The 21,128-nt window shown below is 41.8% G+C and overlaps 1 protein-coding gene across 1 annotated transcript in view; it reads right to left on the bottom strand.

Moving 5' to 3' along the window:
* cdh7a (cadherin 7a) overlaps positions 1–21,128 on the bottom strand; it is a 126,872-nt gene that overhangs the window by 87,448 nt on the left and 18,296 nt on the right. Inside the window, exons 2-5 of the mRNA XM_024435064.1 lie at positions 8,596–8,890; positions 4,536–4,655; positions 2,367–2,534; positions 687–874 (exon numbers count right to left, since the gene is read on the bottom strand). Of these exons, the coding sequence (XP_024290832.1) occupies positions 687–874; positions 2,367–2,534; positions 4,536–4,655; positions 8,596–8,890 (771 nt within the window). The remainder of the gene's footprint in view (positions 1–686; positions 875–2,366; positions 2,535–4,535; positions 4,656–8,595; positions 8,891–21,128) is intronic.

Raw genomic sequence — 21,128 nt, 5'->3', positions numbered from 1 at the left:
AGTAAATAGTAGGGGGCAGCAGGTAGCCTAGTGGTTAGAGTGGTGGGGCAGTAACCAAAAGGTTGCTGAATCGAATCCCTGAGCTGACAAGGTAAAAATCTGTCATTCTGCCCCTGAACAAGGTAGTTAACCCACTGTTCCCTGCTAGGCCATCATTGTAAATAAGAATGTGTTCTTAACTGACTTGTCTAGTTAATTAAAGGTTAATAATAAAGTAGGCAAGACAGATTTTGAACACAGCCTGAGGAGCTACGGTGTGTACCGGCTTTAGTTCCAGCCTAGTACTAACACACCCTTTTCACATAAGCCTGTGTTTCAATGGGAATTTCCTGGTTAAATTAAAAATGATTAGCTGTATCAGTTGTGTTATTGCCGGCATGGAGCAAAGGCATGCACACAAAGTAGCTATCTGGAACCAGAGTTGGAAAAGCATTAGATTAAGGATCTGCATCTATAGAGTGTCCATGGACAAGAGTTACACGTCCATGGAATGTGTCAAACTCACTTGGAGGTTTGAGTTGGTGTTGTCGCTTTGACACCAACTTCAAACTCTGACTCTGACACACCTTCCACTGTCCTAATACGGACACGTTATCTATTGGTCTTATAGGGTGTCCATGAGGACAGTGCAATACTATAGCAGACCTCTAGCGATGGCTTCCTTAAAGGAAAGGTCTGCATTATACCTTTTGCAGAGTGATGAGGCCTTCCTGTGTGTCTCTGTCGGGGGTGATTCGGAACAACCCGAGGCCATCCCCATCCACAATCCTGTACTCCATCTCAGCATTGGGCCCCACATCCGAGTCTAGCGTCTTTATCTTGGCTACCACTGAGGCCACTGGCAGGGACTCAGACATGCTGAATTGATAACTTTCTACAGGCGAGAGACAGAGAGAGACAGAGAGAAGAGGAAAATTATAAAAACAGCCCACACATACAAGTTATTGATGATACCATTTTCCATCTTCGCTCTATGTCCACGCTCATCGCCCTGTTGCTAAATGAATGCTACCTGTTTCTGTTGTTATTTTTCTGTAGGGTTCCTCTACCCTGTGCAGATTGAGCTATATTAACTATTGTGTGAGTCTGACATGTCTGTGGATAGATTCCCACCACCATTTCCTTCTCAACCAACAACTTCTGGTTTGTGTCCACCCTGAGATTGGAAGGTTGGGAGCTCGATCCCTGGCTGAGTCATTAAAAAATCTCTATATATTTAACCTTTATTTAACTGGACATGTCAGTTAAGAACAAATTCTCATTTACAATGACGGCCTACCCCAGCCAAACCCAGATGACGCTCTGCCTATTGTGCGCAGCCCTATGGGACTCCCAATCATGGCCTGAATGTGATACAGTCTGGAATCAAACCAGAGTCTGTAGTGACGCCTCTAGCACTGAGATGCAGTGCCTTAGACCGCTGCGCCACGCAGCCCAACACTGTTACACACATCTCAAGGAACCATGGAACCTTCAGGTTTGCAACTTCACTTTATTAAGTTTATTTGAAAGCAACAAAGTACATTAATCAACATTTCTGTGAACGTGCCAGATTTAGCCAGGCTGCTAATTTCACTTGAAGTCCATGGGCAGTTAGACAAAAGCATGCTCATTCTCCACAAGTCACTGGGATGGAGCTTTTTGATCTGAAAATACAGATCTTTAGATGGGTCAACCCCTTCTCTATCACTCAATAATGCTGTTATAGCATTGTGTCAATACCGTCTTCTTAACAATGGCACCACCTTTCATTAGGTAGCGATAAAAAATGGTTGTTGTAAAAATCCAGTAAAAATAGCCTTTTCTAGTTGAGTAATGGTGTTCTGTGGTTGATTATGGTCCTGTAGATATAGTCTGGCCCCCAAAATACTGTATACAGTTTTATCAAAACAATGTTATTTTTGCCCTTATTAAAAATCAAACTTTAGACCCTTGCACGAGCGAGCCGGAATGTTTCATAGGAGCAGGAGCCTATTTCCTGTTTCTCTCTTGAGGCAGCTTGATGTACAAGTACACCCCCTGGACATAACTCTAGTCTATCGCAGAGCCTTACCCTCAGTATATCTCCTTAATGCTGAGTGCCAAGCAGAGACGCATCCGGTCACATTTTTACAGTCTTTGGATTCCAGAGTGGTGCAGTTGTCTAAGGCACTGCGTCTCAGTGCTTGAGGCATCACTACAGACACCCTGGTTTGAATCCACAACCGGCCAGGATTGGGAGTCCCATAGGGCGGTGCACAATTGGCCCAGCATCGTCCGGGATTGGCTGGTGTAGGTCGTCATTGTAAATGAGAACATGTTCTTAACTGACTTGCCTGGTTAAATAAATAAAAAATTGTGCAAACTGACTGAAAAGAAGGGCTTACTGCGAGAGAAGTGTGGTGGGTTGTCGTTGACGTCGGTGAGAGTCACCATGACGGAGGTGGTCCCAGAGAGTCCCCCCATCTGGCCCACCATGTCCTTGGCCTGGATGACCAACAGATACTGGTCCCGTGCCTCACGGTCCATATTGGGCAGAGCTGTCTTGACCACGCCTGCAAAAAAAGATTGAATAACACTTTACTTAGGGCATTCAGTTATAATATAACTTGGTACATCTTGGTATGTTTTTGAATCAACTTATGTTATGTCTTCTACGTGGCAATTTTTCAACCTTCTTGAAATGACTGATTCATTGTTTATTCAGATTTGGCACATTATGTAATATTTTTTTTATTTTCTGGTTGTAAACTGGTTTTCAGGATGAGAAGACATCATGTGATTTACAACCAAGTGGTCTTTGTTACACTAAGAAAAATAGAAAGAAAATGATGGCGAGATCAAGGCATCGTGAGAAATAAGTCATATTTTGGTTCTTATGATCTCGTCAGATCATTAGGTTAAAACCAGATAAAGATACATTTTTATGGTTGATTAAACGACATTAACAAAACCTCCTTAAACAACCAGTACACAACCTGACCACAACATAAAATACATCATAACGATGTCATTGTAACCTCTTTTGCTTGCTGGGAAGAGTTTCTCCCTGGTATGACAATGACCATATGGTTGTATTCTAGAATAATCCTTGGCGAATGCGCCATCACCTCTCTGAGCCTTAAACTCATAACTCAGGAACATTATTACAGTTAGTCCCCGTCGCCCATGGTCAGCACTCTGGTTCATGCATGCAGTACTCCACTCAAAGAATGATGAAATAAGAGGCAGCGCGTTAGGTTGTAAATGCTGTCCTTGATGGCAGAGGAGAGGCTTTTAATCTGGGAACAGACTACTGTAACATCAGGAGAACCATCATAAAACACAGTTTGAGTTGTATTAAGTGATAACTAGATAACAATTTCTACCTTTGATAAAGTACCAGTCAAAAGTTTGGACACACCTACTCATTCCAGGGTTTTTCTTTATTTTTACTATTTACTACATTGTAGAATAATAGTGAAGACAAAAACTATGAAATAACTCATTTGGAATCACGTAGTAACCAAAAAAGTGTTTAACAAATCAAAATACATTTTATATTTGAGATTCTTCAAAGTAGCCACCCTTTGCCTTGATGACAGCTTTGCACATTCTTGGCATTCTCTCAACCAATACCATAGTTGTTTAGTAAACTGTTTCGTAAACTGATACATTAACTTGCTTGGCCATGCTGTAGGTCATGTAACGTTTTGTTACATGCATTGTTTACTTTAATTTGTGTGTAGTTGAATTTATTCCCGCCACAGTGTGACTGTTGGCGGAATTTTGGACATGCTTTACTCATCTCATATGTGTATACTGTATTCTATTCTATGTCACTCCATCTAAAACTGATACATTTCTTAATTCCATTCTTTTTCTTTTAGATGTGTGTATTGTTGTGAATTGTTTAATACTACTGCACTGTTGGAGCTAGGAACACAAGCATTTCGCTACACCCGCAATAACATCTGCTAAATATGTGTATGTGACCGATAACATTTGATTTGATGTCATTTTGTTGTCTCGGCTTTATCGTGTATTACGGTGGCATATGAACTAGTGGGTTATAGAGCAAACATTGCAATTATCACAACATAGGTTGTAACATGGCTTTAATCCTGGCTTGGCTTCCTCAGTGATCTTACCAACGTACCGCTACTGGGCAATTTTAAGAAATATTCAGTGATATATTTATCTACAAACTGAAAATGTACAAAACATAAAACACTCAAATAAGCTTTCAATCTAATTGCCTTTTGTAAGTTTGAGGAAACTTGACTTTGCTGTGTAACATAATGTCAGAATTCTCCAATATATCTCGTATTTTAATTTTGCAATCTAACAAAATATCCCTGCGGAGATTTAATAATTTGTATGTAATTATGCGTATAAGTGACGTCAGACAGCACAGAATGTGATGGGATGCTAGGTATCCCTATTTTGCACTTAACCCCTAAACCTGCTCCAGGGGTGCTTCACTGTGGCTGACCCTGGCTTCCAACACCTTGGGGTGTTCGTTGATCCAGCTTTTAGACAGTATACACCTCTGTGTGATTTGGTTTAATCCTCACCTGTCTTTGGTTCCACGGAGAAGTAGGGCTGGCCCTCGAGGATACTGTAGATCACCCTGGCACTGTTTCCATATGTGGGGTCATCCGCATCTGTTGCCACCACCGTCACCACAGATGTGCCTGTAATGACAAATCATTTGGTCATAAAAACAACTGAAAAGCCTGTTTCACCATTTATTTTTCTTCAAGCGTTGTAATTGAACAGACAGGATAATGTAGGTAGACACAGAAATGCTGATCATTTTTTTTGTCGAAGTAGCTGTGGAACCAGGATTTGATCCCATGAGGGATCGGATGGATAGTGAACGTGGTGGTGTTATCCACTAGACGAAAGGACAAAAGTAGGGTTGTAGTGATAATGTATTGCATGGTGTAGGCTAGAGTTGGTCTTGCGTTTCAATTCAATGTGTTACGTTTTTTTTCATTTTACTAGGCAAGTCAGACAAATTAGACAAATTCTTATTTTCAATGACGGCCTAGGAACAGTGGGTTAACTGCCTTGTTCAGGGGCAGAACAACATATTTTTTACCTTGTCAGCTTTGGGATTCAATCTTGAAACCTTTCAGTTACTAGTCCAATGCTCTAGCCACTAGGTTACCTGCCGCCCCGTTCTCATGAGCCTGGTTGTGAGGCGTGCTTTGAAAATCAGCGCAAACTTTGTTATTTCAAACGGCTTCAAAACATACCTTTGCGAATATGAAACTTGTGATAAAGCCTACTCATGTTTAATAAACATTTTGAACATGATCCTAATTAAAACACATGGACACTAATAATAGTTGTTTTGTGAATTTATCATTTCCGCCATGCCCTGAATCGGGAAGAACAACAAGTTTTAAGACAGCCCACACGGAAGCTACCACAGACATACAGTACATTTGCGAGTTTTGATTGCATGCATGTGTTTTTTCCATTTGCTTTGGTATACACATACTCACACAGTTCCAAGATATGATGCATTCCCCAACATACAATATCAGCATATAAAATGTCACCCAATCACTACCTTGGTGGTTCAACTGGCCTTCAGTAATTCAACTGCAATTCTTCAGCACAATCGATTCAGTCACAAGGGGATCATTTCAGCCAGCTATAGTGGCTACTCAAATGTATTGGTAGAATCTTGAATTCAGTTAAATAAGTCCCCCCCCAGTCCCTTTCTCCTCATGATTGAGAAGGCCGCCTCCTTTCCCGGTTGTTTAATGGCTTCACAGCCGGCTGCTCTTTCACTATATCTTGGTCAAGGTACAATTCAATGTCTCTCTATGAAGACAAAAGTCTACTTTTCGACGCTTCTTGTATTTTTTCTGGCACTCTTTTTTATGTTTTTGCCCTTTGCCTGCCAATTGTGGCTTTGGACATATTTATTTCATAAGGGATACAGAGATGTCACCACTGTGTTACTTTGGTGGCACTTAAAGGGAAAATTGGGGGAACATATTTGACCTTTACGGTAAAATGTAAAAACATTGACCAAAGTTACTGGAATCTTCAGGAATTTAGGTAATTAACAGAAAATCTATAACAATCTATCGTAACTTTGGTAATTTATACTTGAATGTATAAAAGAGAATGTTGCAAAAGAGAATGTGTTCTCAGTCAATTTACCTGGTAGAATAAGGGTTAAATAAAAATGTAAATACTATAGCCGGCATATTTTGGTTTTCTTTCTACGTGCCATCTCAATAGTCACAGTAAATTGTCTTGAGAAGCATTACTGCAAACAAGCTATTAATTACCAATTAAACAAATAGTTCTCTTAATCAGATCCATTCACACTACATGACCAAAAGTATGTGGACACTCGTCAAAACTTTATATGGAGTTGGTCCTCCCTTTGCTGCTATAATAGCCTCCAATCTACTGGGAAGGCTTTCCACTAGATGTTGGAACATTGTTGCATGGACTTGCTTCCAATGAGCCACAAGAGCATGAGCGAGGTCGGACACTGATGTTGAGCGATTAGGCCTGGCTTGCAGTCAGCATTCGAATTCATCCCAAAGGTGTTCGATGGGGTTGACGTCAGGGTTCTGTGGAGGCCAGTCAAGTTCTTCCACACCGATCTCGACAAACCATTTCATTTTTGCTTGGATCTCGCTTTGTGCACAGGGCATTGTCATGCTGAAACAGGAAAGGACCTTTCCCAATTTGTTTCCACAAAGTTGGACAAGATCATTGTATGTTGTACGGTTAAGATTTCTCATCACTGGAAATAAGAGGCCTAGCCCAAACCATGAAAAACAGTCCCAGACATTATTACTCCTCCACCAAATGGTACAGTTGGGACTACAGGTAGCGTTCTCCTGGCATCCGCCAAACCCAGATTAGTCCGATGGACTGCCAGATGGTGAAGCGTGATGCATCATTCCAGAGAAAGCGTTTCCACTGCTCCAAAGTCCAATGGCGGCAGGCTTTACAATGGCGGTGACTCCAGCCAATGCTTGACATTGCGTATGGTGATCTTAGGCTTGTGTGCAGCTGATCGGCCATGGAAACCCATTTCCTGACGCTCCCGATGAACAGATATTGTGCTGACGTTGCTTCCCGTTCGGTTGCTACAGACAATTTTGTGAGGAGACCAATTTTTGGGATGTCTCATGGTCTGACAAATACCACTCTAGCTCTGTCACCTTTCACCGTAGATGCGGAAGTGTGACATCGGTGAATGCGGTGGATTCATAAGCATCCGATGCAAAATCATCCAAGATATCTCTATCTTAAACTGACAGTGATGGTGATTTTTTTAATGCTAATTAGATTCCCGCTGGTGCGTGGACATCAACTGTATGGGGTAAAAAAAGGTAAGGGCATTGATCAGAAAACCAGTCAGTATCTGGCATAACTACCATTTGCCTCATGCAGTGTGACACATCTCTTTTGCATAGAGTTGATCAGGCTGTTGATTGTAGCCTGTGGAATGTTGCACCACTCCTTTTCAATGGCTTTGCGAGGTTGCTGGATATTGGAGGGAACTGAAACAAGCTGTTGACACGTCGATCCAGAGCATCCCAAACTTGCTCAATAGGTGACATGTCTAGTGAGTATGCAGGCCATGGAAGAATTGTGACATTTTCAGCTTCCAGGAATTGTGTATAGATCCTTGGGAAATGGGGCCATTCATTATCATCCTGAACTATGAGGTGTTGGCGGCGGATGAATTGCACGACAATGGACCTCAGGATCTTGTCACTTTGTGTCTGTGCATTCAAATTGCCATTGATAAAACAAAACTGTGTTCGTTGTCCGTAGCTTATGCCTGCCCATACCATAACCCCACCGCCACCATGGGGGCACTCTGTTCGGTTCTGCAAACCCACAGTTTCATCAGCTGTCCGGGTGGCTGGTCTCAGATGAACTCGCAGGTGAAGACGCTGGATGTGGAGGTCCTGGGCTGGCGTGGTTACACATGGTCAGCAGTTGTAAGGCAGTTACCAAATTCTCTAAAACAACATTGGAGGTGTCTTATGGTAGAGAAATTAACATCCAGTTCTCTGGTAACAGCTCTGGTGGACATTACTGTAGTCAAAATGCCAATTGCACACCCTCAAAACTTGAGACATCTGTGGAATTGTGCTGTGTGACAAAACTGCACATTTTATTGTCCCCAGCACAAGGTGCAGCTGTGTAAGGATCAGGCTGTTTAATAATTTTTTTTATATGCCACACCTGTCAGGTGGATGGATTATCTTGGCAAAGGAGAAATGCTCACTTATAAGGATGTCAATGCATTTGTGCAAAGAATTTGAGAGAAATAATTTTTTATGTGTATTGAACATTTCTGGGATCTTTTTTTTCAGCTCATGAAACATGGGACCAACACATTACATGTTGCGTTCATATTTTTTTCCAGTGTAGTAAGAAAGTTAAACAAAACGTCCTCTATGCTACACAGTGTATGCCTATTGCTTGTCACCCACTATGCATTTTTTGCACCATTCCATAGGACTTCCCAGCAGGAAAAACTGGTTGAAATTAGATGGTTGAAATTAGATAACTCTAACTAAAAACTGTTTTTGCTCTGTTTTGCCAGCTGGGTTGATGTCACTTAATGTTACTCACCCACTGGGGACATCTCGGGGACCCTGGCTGAGTAGGGCCCATTCAGGAACTTGGGCTCATTGTCATTAATATCCTGGACCTTGATGACAAACTCGGACTCAGGCTCCACGGGCAGGTTGTTTTCGCGATTCCTGGCCTGAGCCCGGAGTGTGTAGTAAGCCTGCTCTTCACGATCCAGACGCTTGGTGGCATGGATATCACCAGTGTTCTCGTCAATGGTGAAGATGGAGGTAGCTCCCTGGCCATTGAGCACGTACTTCACCTGCCCTTCACCCTTGTCCACGTCCGAGTGCAGCTACAGGGGTAGAGATGAGGTTATATTACAAAATATAACAGCTTTATTTTCCATTTGTCACAATGGAAAGTGGTCCTCTGCTCTGCACTCAATAACACCCCCCAGACAACTAAACAAATACATTTTGAGGTTGTGGGAGTCAGATAGTTATTGAGACAATATCAAAGATGACACTTTACTTGAGTTTGAGTTTATTTAATTTTTATAGGGACAGTGCACATTAATCAACGTTTCAGTAAAAGTGCCGGTTTTAGCCAGCTGGCTAATTTTCAACCGCAGTCCCTGGACAGGTTATTGAAAACAATTACAATATAGACAATAGCAACATAGGACAAGCAAGACATAGCATACAGACAGAGCAACATAGGACAAGCAAGACGTAGCATACAGACATAGAAACACAGAACAAAAAGCAGCAAGACAAAATTCATAAAAGCAACAAAGTGTTTCCACACCTACAGACAACAGACAACATGGAAAGCGGCAATAGCACTTCAAAATCAAACCAGTGACACTATTGATTTACTCATATATCAAATGATGAATTCCTGTTTTCCAGTGTCTGTTGGAAAGCAGACTGAACCAGGTTCTCCTCTAGGATTTTGCCTGTGCTTAGTGTTATATCGTTTATTTATTAGTGTTTTATTAGTGTTTGCTGATGACAAGCATACCAATAACATTATGCAGCCTCCACCATTATTGACTCAACAAATTTCAGCTTTTATTTTTAATGAATTAGTAAAAAACATAATTCCACTTTGACATAATGGGGTATTGTGGGTAGGCCAGTGACACAATATCTCAATTTAACGGTAACACAACAAAATATGGAAAAAGTCAAGGGGTGTGTACTTTCTGAAGGCACTGTATATCATTGAACTAATATACACTGCTCAAAAAAATAAAGGGAACACTAAAATAACACATCCTAGATCTGAATGAATGAAATATTTTTATTAAATACTTTTTTCTTTACATAATTGAATGTGCTGACAACAAAATCACACAAAAAATACCAATGGAAATCAAATGTATCAACCCATGGAGGTCTGGATTTGGAGTCACACTCAAAATTAAAGTGAAAAACCACACTACAGGCTGATCCAACTTTGATGTAATGTCCTAAAAACAAGTCAAAATGAGGCTCAGTAGTGTGTGTGGCCTCCACGTGCCTGTATGACCTCCCGACAACGCCTGGGCATGCTCCTGATGAGGTGGTGGATGGTCTCCTGAGGGATCTCCTCTCAGACCTGGACTAAAGCATCGGCCAACTCCTGGACAGTCTGTGGTGCAACGTGGCGTTGGTGGATGGAGCGAGACATGATGTCCTAGATGTGCTCAATTGGATTCAGGTCTGGGGAACGGGCGGGCCAGTCCATAGCAACAATGCCTTCCTCTTACAGGAACTGCTGACACACTCCAGCCACATGAGGTCTAGCATTGTCTTGCATTAGGAGGAACCCAGGGCCAACCGCACCAGCATATGGTCTCACAAGGGGTCTGAGGATCTCATCTCGATACCTAATGGCAGTCCTGCTACCTCTGGCGAGCACATGGAGGGCTGTGCGGCCCCCCAAAGAAATGCCACCCCACACCATGACTGACCCACCGCCAAACCGGTCATGCTGGAGGATGTTGCAGGCAGCAGAACGTTCTCCGCGGCATCTCCAGACTGTCACGTCTGTCAAAATGTGCTCAGTGTGAACCTGCTTTCATCTGTGAAGAGCACAGGGCGCCAGTGGCGAATTTGCCAATCTTGGTGTTCTCTGGCAAATGCCAAATGTCCTGCACGGTGTTGGGCTGTAAGCACAACCCCCACCTCTGGACGTCGGGCCCTCATACCACCCTCATGGAGTCTGTTTCTGACCGTTTGAGCAGACACATACACATTTGTGGCCTGCTGGAGGTCATTTTGCAGGGCTCTGGCAGTGCTCCTCCTTGCACAAAGGCGGAAGTAGCGGTCCTGCTGCTGGGTTGTTGCTCTCCTACGGCCTCCTCCACGTCTCCTGATGTCCTGGCCTGTCTCCTGGTAGCGCCTCCATGCTCTGGACACTACGCTGACAGACACAGCAAACCTTCATGCCACAGCTCACATTGATGTGCCATCCTGGATGAGCTGCACTACCTGAGCCACTTGTGTGGGTTGTAGACTCCGTCTCATGCTACCAAACATCAGCCAGGAAGCATAGGAAATGAGAAGTGGTCTGTAGTCACCCCCTGCAGAACCACTCCTTTACTGGGGGTGTATTGCTAATTGCCTATAATTTCCACCTGTTGTCTATTCCATTTGCACAACAGCATGTGACATTTATTGTCAATCAGTGTTGCATCCTAAGTGGACAGTTTGATTTCACAGAAGTGATTGACTTGGAGTTACATTGTGTTGTTTAAGTGTTCCCTTTATTTTTTGAGCAGTGTAGAATAATCCTTAGAGACTGTTGAAATGATTTGATCTGGTTTAGACATTTTTTACAAGACAGCTGGGATTTGCGTGTTAAGATTAAGTCAAGTTGTTCTTTTCTTCACACACCTCAGTCTTTGCAGAATCAGCACATTTCTGGAACACATGAATACCAACTGCCATTCTTGGTCAAGGATATCTTGTTAAACATAATACATCAGTGTACAACACGCTTTACATTTCTCAGGTACCACTCCAGGTGCCCTCGGTTTCGGGGATCTGTTTTCAAGAAAATGTGTTTTTATGTAATTTCTTATTTATTAGAGGTGGTATAACATGGATTTGCGTAGTTTATAATTTTTCCCCTGTGTACAAACTTCGCTCATTATTACCATGGATTTCATTCGAATACAGCCACTGAATCTCGAGTTATTAAAATGCAAATATTGGACAACAAGTTTATTTCTCATCTGACTCCGTATGTGAAGAAAGATAATGCGCCAGGGTTTTTCGTATCACATTCTGAATTAAGGAGATTTAGAATCAATGCTATTAATATAATTGCTTTATGTAAAAACAAAAACATAAGCCTACTGGGTATCTCTAAAACTGACCATCCTACCGATCCTCATCTTCGGCGAAGACATTTACAAAATAGCCTCCAATACCCTACTCAATAAATTGGATGCAGTCTATCACAGTGCCATCCGTTTTGTCAGCAAAGCCCCATATACTACCTACCATTGAGACCTGTACGCTTTCGTTGGCTGGCCCTCTCTTCATACTCGTCGCCAAACCCACTGGCTCCAGGTAATCTACAAGACCCTGCCTGGTATGTCCCAGGAAACGCTTATCTCCCTCACTAGCTTTAAGCACCAGCTGTCAGAGCAGCTCACAGATTACTGCACCTGTACATAACCCATCTATAATTTAGCCCAAACAACTACCTCTTCCCCTACTGTATTTATTTATTTATTTTGCTCCTTTGCACCCCATTATATCTATTTCTACTTTGCACATTCTTCCACTGCAAATCTACTATTCCAGTGTTTTACTTGCTACATTGTATTTACTTCGCCACCATGGCCTTTTTTTTGCCTCATCTCACCTCATTTGCTCACATCGACTGAGACTTATTTTTCTACTGTATTATTGACTGTATGTTTGTTTTACTCCATGTGTAACTCTGTGTTGTTGTATGTGTCGAACTGCTTTGCTTTATCTTGGCCAGGTCGCAATTGTAAATGAGAACTTGTTCTCAACTTGCCTACCTGGTTAAATAAAGGTGAAATAAATAAAATAAAAAATAAAATCTTTGTGCTTGTTTTCATTTCTCAATGGAAAATAATTCTAATACAATACATTCATGACTGTAATATGTGTCTGGCAGTGGAGGCTACTGAGGGGAGGACAGTTCATAATACGGACAGGATGGAGTAAATGGAATGGTATCAAACACATTTTTGTTTTGTTTTCATATGTTTGATATAATTCCATTCACTCCATTCCAGCCATTAAACTCAAATTTAGCCATTATTTTAGAGCCGTTCTCCCCTCAGCAGCCTTCACTGGTATCTGGAGATTGAAAAGAAATGCTCTATATCATCTCAAAAAGGAAATCTATGGTGCCCTTCTCCCTCTCTACCCATCCACCCCCGCTCTTTCTTTCCCTCTGTTTCAAATAGAGAAACACTTTTTCTCTGACTGAAAAGCTTTATTTAATTTCGGTGACCTGGGTCACAAGCCAGGCTCTTAGATTTTTCTCCTCTAATATTGAAACCATCATAATTTTCAAGTCAACCCTCTCCAGACTCAGGAGTATGAAAAGAGAGTTTGTGTGTGTGTTTGGTTTTACTATCCGTTTTACTATCCTTGTTTATATCACTATAAACAAGGAAAATCCGGACAAATGGGGACATTTCGCAGTTCCCCACAAAGAAAAAGGCTATTATTGGCTTAGGGGTTAGGGTTACAATGAAGGTTAGGAGTTAGAGGTAGGGGTTAAGGTTAGGGAAAATAGGATTTTAATAGTTAAACAAATGTGTGTGTGTGTGTTTGGGGGGCATGGTTGTGTTTTGTTCTGTGTTCTGCTCAGTCATCTGTGTATTTACAGTAATGAACCAAGGAGAAAAACACAGAAGTCTATAACATATCCGCCCTCCTCTCTATAGGCAAAGGCTCACAGTCCCAATAACAAGACGGTCTCCATGGCACAGCTCAATGCTCTTTTCTAAGTGACTGCCCGCAGCTACTTAAGTTACACCATTTAGAACATTTTTTCTGCTTTAGTTTCCAGCCATTGTGTTATTTGTTCAAAGTTGCTCAAGGGATGCTGGAGTTGGAATAGGTGAGGACATCAGTTCCGTCAAGGCCAAAATAGCTAGTAGCCATTGAGATATGACCGAAAATATGACATGTTTGCAAGGGTTATAGTCGTGTAAACAAAATGTACATGTGAAATTACTTAATAATGTGCTTTCAGTACATTTGGAATACAAATACTAATGTATTTGGGAAGTAAAAATGCTCTCCAGACAAGCATTTTCAGATGTTCGTGAAAGCAAAGACAGGGTAGAATGCATTTTTAACATGTTACAATTCAATTTGTCTTACAATCAAATGTGTTATTGTGCAATTATTGTATTTCCAACACGTTCTTAAACATATACATTTCGGGGTAGGGAACATGGCTGTGTATTGATGTTGTGTAGAACCCCTTTCTTTTTTTCTTGATCGAGTACAGGTGTACAACTTAGCTTCCCTATACATTTTCCAATATAAAATATTAATATCACCTGTATTGGCGCAGCAATTCGTCTATAATGTTGCTTGATCGATGGTTAGGCTATTAGCTGGTCAAAATGAGGCTTCAGGAAAAGCAAAAAGCTGCCATATGCCATAAAAAAAATATTTTTTACATTTTGTTCAAAACAACCCCTTTTTTTCTTTTCATTTATTGGCGCCACCCCATAGGATAGTATGTCACACCGATGGAAAATACACAACAGGCAGTAAAATGTTAAGGTTAAAACTGACTGCTCTAAAATGCAACTTCTGAACATAAGTCATGGATCCTCATTAATTAAAAGATTTAAAATGTAGTAATTTCAATTACATTGCCTTGAAAGAGTCCTGTGTTGTTATTTTTCGTCACTAACTCTGAGTCGGGAGTGGGTAATTTGCACGCAATGGTGCCTTCCTTGGACGTAGTAGCTGTTTTTAGACCCCCCCCCATGATTCCCCTTTGGTCACTATGGAATGAACAGAAAGTACCATTGAATGTTGATAGGGCAGACTGTCAGCGCCAAGAATGGCATGCCACCTGTCGAGGTTATAGGGTCACCAAAAGCATCTGGGAGCAGGCCTACCCCACATGGGTTTAGGGTCTGAATAAAGGCATGCATCCCTGAAGGTCAACACTTGTTGGCATGTATTAGCTCTATCATTGCTGCAGTCATCCAATCCAAGTGACGTTGGAGCCAATAAAGGAACCATAACTCATTTTAATGAGCCATTTGCAGTTTCACTGACCGGCCCATTGTACTAAGACTTTCATGGCAAGTCTTTGAGAAAGCAATATGCTCCTGGCAGGATCACTCAGATAGACCCCCAGAACGTTGATGTGTACTTGGCAGTGCAGAAATGCGCAGGGGCAGAGTTCTCCAGTGATGGAGAAGACCTAAGCCTACCCAGTGTAAGGTCTCAACCTACCAACAGCCGAAGCCATGAGAGCTGAGGCACCACTCGAGACGTGTTCTTTTGCAGGGTTTTTGGAGTATACCGCAAAATGGAGCCAATGACAGGGTTTGAGAAACACAACGTGTCCCTCCCAGGGATGGATCACGTATGCCAATTGGCCAGGAGGAGTGAAACTGGTGGGACAGAGAGAGAGGGATCGAGGGGATGGTTGGTCTAATGCGGAGAGTGAGAACCAGGAGTGGGAGCACCACATCCAGTCGCCAATATCTACCTTCACCATCACTAGGGCCAGGTAAAAGAACCAGAGGGCAGAGACAGACCCAAAGGTCGCCAGAGCAATGATCACTTTCAGGATGTGAGAAACCAGGCGTGGGAGAATTAATGTTAATACTGCACTCAGAACCACTTAAAAGGAGCAAAAATGCAACAGGTCACAAATATGTATAATACAAATAAGTGTTATTAGATAGAAAATAAGTCTAAAATGGTCATTATTTCCTCAGATGTGATACCCTATTCATGTCACACCAAGGGAAAAAAGCTGTCCCACCAGTGAAACTCTCAGGCTATATGGTACATTTTTGGCCTTATTGTTAACATAAAGCCTACCATTTGATTTGTATTGTTATATTCTTATTTCTATTATACATTCAAAAGGCGTCACACCAAAGGACTAAGAAATGTACCCCTTTTATGTTAATGGAAGAAATATTTCTAATAAAGCTTACAATCTGTTCAGACCATGTGCTCCAGCAATGTCTTATGTACTTCCTCATTGTAAGAGAACCCTCCCCTGCGCAATTAATCACAAAATTGTGTCACACCATGTGGACATTTTGGGGACAAAATTTGATCAAATCAGAACTATTCGGAAATATCATGAATTGACTTCAGGACTACTGTTTCTTAAACTTCTGTGTCATAAGTAAGAGTAGGTGAACAAAATGTAATTCATGTTTTCATTACATTAGTTATCTTTTTTAAAATTAGTTTTTGGTCCCACCCTTCAGCTACCCTCAAACCCTCCCATCTATCTCTGAAAACCATCCTGTTTTGATTTCTAATTGCCATATATTTTTAAACTGTGCTGTAATGTTTCGTAAAAGTTTTGAATCTGTCTATTCTCATAGTTTCTACAGATTGTAAATTAAAGATTAACATTTTTACTAAGAGTATTATTATATTATTGATTGATTGACTATGGCTTTTCAAGAAACAAAAGTTTGTGCTTGTCAATATAGAGAATTAAAATAGGGCTGTCACATCAACTACCCTAACTATGTGTTAGTTTGTGTTTTCAGTGAATTTACCAATATCACAAAGCTCATCTACATTTCCTGCGGCACAGGAAAATTATCTAGCAACAAAAGGGTGATCAAATTAAAATCCTACATCAGTGTGGAGAAGTGGCTAGTTACAAATGTCTCTCAGTTCAGGATATATCCCTTTAGGATGGTCAGGTCCTCAGGATGTTGCTTTTACCAATGTCAGAAAAGAGCTGAGCACACAAAGTCCACACAGAGTATGACCCTTGTGGCTCATGTCTGTCATTCTTCCAAGGCTAGTGGGCATCTCTTACCGCTCCACAGAACAAAAAAGTGCTAGATATTACAATGTCACATCTGAGGACAATATATTTGCTATCTGCTTAGAAAAAGGCCCACCAGAAATGTATAACAAATGCAAGCTTGAAGTGGCTTAAAGAAAACAGACTAAAGAAACAGCTCATAGAGAACAAACTGGGTTAGTACTGAATATAGGCTAATAGTGTGGGTACAGAAGTTGGTTGATGTCAGACATGCACCTACCCCCAATGCTCTCTTGCTGATGACTGGGATTAATGCAGGTGCATATTTCAGGATAAGGACAACACCCACTCTTTTTGACTGATGATTGATATGAGGGCATATATTTCTTAGTCCAAGTAAAGTGACACAGGATGGTCATAATGCTCCATGACAGTGTCATAATGTGCATTTTCTACAAGTTATTTAAAATATGATAAATATATATATATATATATATATATAACTGTAAAGAATTCATTACAACAACAAAGGATTTAAGAAACAAACTTTCAAATGAAATAAATTCTTGCCAGGGAAAAATTCATTTGAATAAATATGGATTTTGAAAATCTTATATAGGTGTCATAGCCATCCATAAAAAAATGCAATTTAAGTCACAACAAGTGTAAATATATGGGTCATGACAGTGTTAAGACCATATTATGATAGGTTATGACAAGTTATTTCAGCTGGTAGACACAAACCCGCCACCAAAAAATGTTTGAGCAAACTAATGTTTCCACATAATTTCAACAGACTGAATTAACATAATTACTTTTTGAGCAAATGGGAAAATTTCTATTCATTTCCTGAACAGAATGGAAACCTGAATTGACCCTAACCTTGCTGTAAAAACTTAGTGCCCTCAAATGTCCGAAAGATGGCCAACTCCTATATATACCCATGGCGTATGTACAGATAGAGACAGCCAGGCAGAGACAGCCAGCCAGCCAGGCTATCAAAGGCTGTGAGTGAGTGTGTGTGTGTGTGTGTGTGTGTGTGTGTGTGTGTGTGTTTGTGAGTACATGTGTCTGTGTGAACGTGTCTGTCTGTGGGTGTTCATGTGTGTGTGCATCTATCAAACACAATATATTTCAACAGTGATAAAGGGAGACAAATGAACCTGGCTAACACAAGCCTCCTCGTTTGTCCAATGGCACGTGGCGAACACCAATTATGCCAGCGAGTGTACAAACCCAGCTCGTTTCAGACACGCTAATTTAGTATTCATCCGTTTCACTTCCTGTATCGCAGCTAACCCCACATCTCAACTGGCCCCTCCGTAAATGTCACCCGATGAAGGAATATGGCGTTGTCGTGCCATCTCCCCTGCCAACACACATCAATTATCAGTCTCTGACTGCTTTCTCCCCTCAACGAATGTGCCCGTTCATCAGCACATAAACCATCCTATCAAATAAGCGGCGTCGAAATGCATGTCATATCCTGAGTGATGGGCTTTGGCCCGACACACTCCAAGACAGTACATGGGATTTAGTTTGGGCAAATTTAATTACAGTGGGTTGGACCGAGAGCTGATGGATGCCATGCAGCTCTAATTCAATACTTAAGACTCAATCATCCCTCTTTATTTAAAGGACGTTGTATGGAAAAATGTGGAAAAGTTCAACTTGTTATAAAAAAATAAAATCTATTTCTATGTAATTTCTAAGTATTTACTGAAGTAATATGTAACAATTTTGTAACTGTAGTAATAACAGTGTTACTACACTGGTATAAGAGCAACTTAATGTAAAGTGTTACACTTATTCTCTCATGTGAGATGTGAAGAAGTTACTGTAAACAACAACCTTATGGTAGGGTAAATGTAAGCACGCTAGCTTAGCGAGTATGAAGTTATTTTTGAAACTTTGTGTCCCAGGTCAGGCAGACAGGAATACAATACAGATGACCCTGAAAGTAATTAATGTAACAGGTTTTATTAGCAACGATTATGTTATGTGCTTGACTTTGTTGACACACTTATTGTAAGTTGCCCGGGATAAGAGCGTCTGCTAAACGACTAATGTGTCAATGTACCCTCATTCCCATCACGGAAGCAAAGCCTTGGTTAGTATTGGAAACAACTTAAAACTGTTCTAACAGTAGTCATACTGTTATTATAATCACTGGTCGAAACCCTGTTCAGAAAGGTAACAGGGGAAGTTCATATTAAATTACATTTGACAATGTCTCAGTCTACTTGACTTACATACAATCTCCCCCTTTATAGGAAACAAATAGAGACATGACCAATTGAATAGTCTATCTCCCAAATTAATTTTACAAGAGATCTAACAGAATAACAAAATAGAGCTGTTTGCCAGGGCACTGCTCACTCTTATGCAGGGCAGAACAGCTAGTGTAACGGCTGTTTATTGTTGAAGTGAAACTTTTAGACAAAACAAAACAATAAAGAAAGAAAACAACAACCGATTGGCTTCGTAGTGCAAACTGCCTGGTCACAAACGAAGAACAAGAACCCACACAGAAGGAGGGAAAAAGCTACCTAAGTATGATTCCCAATCAGAGACAACGATAGACAGCTGTCCCTGATTGAGAACCATACCTGGCCAAACACAAAGAAATAGAAAAGATAGAAACATGAACATAGAATGCTCACCCAAATCACACCCTGACCAAAATAAAAATAGAGACATAAAAAGCTCTCTACGGTCAGGGCGTGACAGCTAGACCATTTGCAAAGATTTGAGATAACTTAGTAATGAGCATTGGAAAGCTGGGAATCAATTGTTGGATTTTGGTCTATGCATCTGAAAAGGGCTGCTGTGTACCAGTCGGAAGGTTTGCCTTCTTATTGGCAGTATTAGGAAACTCTGTCATTAATGAATGGTTCTTATGGATATAAGCCTCTTGCTGACTTGGAAGATAAAGACAAGAGGCTTGGTCCAAAAACAGTTCCTTCGCCACGGAGGCACTTTGTGTAGATCTGAAATACTTTGATAGGCATAAGCAATATGGTAGTAGCTCCATCTTTCCCTTTGATAGCTATAAGTAATACAGTGAAAATTCCATCTAGCCTATCTAGTTCTTTCAGATGTACACATGTTCCTTTGAGGTCATGGGTTGTTTTGTGTGTAGAGTCAATAAAACAATAGAAAATATAAATAAATTCTATATAATACAGTTTAAGTCAGACATTTACATACACCTTAGCCAAATACATTTAAACTCAGTTTTTCACAATTCCTGACATTTAACCCAAGTAAAAATTCCCTGTCTTAGGTCAGTTAGGATCACCACTTTATTTTAAGAATGTGAAATGTCAGAATAATAGTAGAGAGAATGATTTATTTCATTCATCACATTCCCAGTGGGTGAGAAGTTTACATACTGTCACGAACCTTGCCGAAGATGGTGCCTCTTCCTGTTCGGGCGGTGCTCGGCGGTCGTCGTCGCCGGCCTATTAGCTGCCATTGATTCCCTTTCCGTTTGTTTTGGGTTATTGGGTAATTGGTTACACCTGTTTTGTATTAGGGTTTGTTTGTAGGGTATTTAAGGGCACTAGGCCCGCTGGGTATTTGTGCGGGCTTGTTTTTTGTTACTCTGTGTTTGATGGTGTTATTTATTCCTGTATTTATTCTCCGGACTATTTTGTCCTGTTGTTTGGACAGGCAACGTATATACGCCCTCTGTGTTGGCGTGACTGTTTTGTTGCGCTGGGGAATAAATTTGAAAGGAAAGACTGAACCCTGCTCTCTGCGCCTGATTCCACCCACCACTCCTAGTCGATCGTAACAGAAGCCCGCACCTCTAGAAATGGAATCAGCAGGAGCAGCGACCACCCCTCTCCCCACTATGGAGGAGCGCGTCCATCACCACACAGCGGTCCTCCATCGGATTGGTACCGCGATGGAACAGATGATGGAGATGATGGAACAATGGGAGAGGAGTGGTCTACCGACGTCTACCCCAGCTCCCCCTCTGCCGACACCACCTACTCCACCTACGTCGTCCTCTGGGTCCAGCGCACTGCGTCTCTCCCCCCGAGGGAGTACGATGGAGCGGCGGCTGGGTGCCAGGGATTTTTGCTCCAGCTAGAGCTCTACCTGGCTACCGTGCGTCCGGCTCCCTCGGGTGAGGAGAGTGTGAGCCTCCTCGTCTCCTGTTTAACGGGCAGGGCCCTGGACTGGGCTAACGCGGTCTGGAACAGTCCAGACTCGGCTCGGGACAACTACCTGGAGTTCACCCGCCGTTTCCGAGCTGTGTTCGATCATCCACCAGAGGGTAAAGCGGCGGGTGAGCGACTGTTCCACCTCAGACAGGAGACGAGGAGCGCACAGGACTTTGCGTTGGAGTTTAGGACCCTAGCTGCTGGTGCTGGGTGGAATGACAGGGCCCTGATGGACCATTACCGGTGTAGTCTCCGGGAGGACGTCCGCAGGGAGCTAGCTTGCAGGGACACAACTCTCTCCCTGGATGAACTAATAGACATGTCTATTCGATTGGACAACCTGCTGGCTGCCCGCGGGCGTTCTGAAGGGGTCCTGTTAATTCCACCTTCCAGCTCTCCCACTCCCACTCCGATGGAGTTGGGAGGAGCTGCATC

The sequence above is a fragment of the Oncorhynchus tshawytscha genome, linkage group LG10 (assembly GCF_018296145.1).
Source record: "Oncorhynchus tshawytscha isolate Ot180627B linkage group LG10, Otsh_v2.0, whole genome shotgun sequence".
Lineage (NCBI taxonomy): Eukaryota > Metazoa > Chordata > Actinopteri > Salmoniformes > Salmonidae > Oncorhynchus > Oncorhynchus tshawytscha.
Note: the sequence above shows the minus strand (reverse complement) of the source record. Positions and strands in the feature narration are given on the sequence as shown.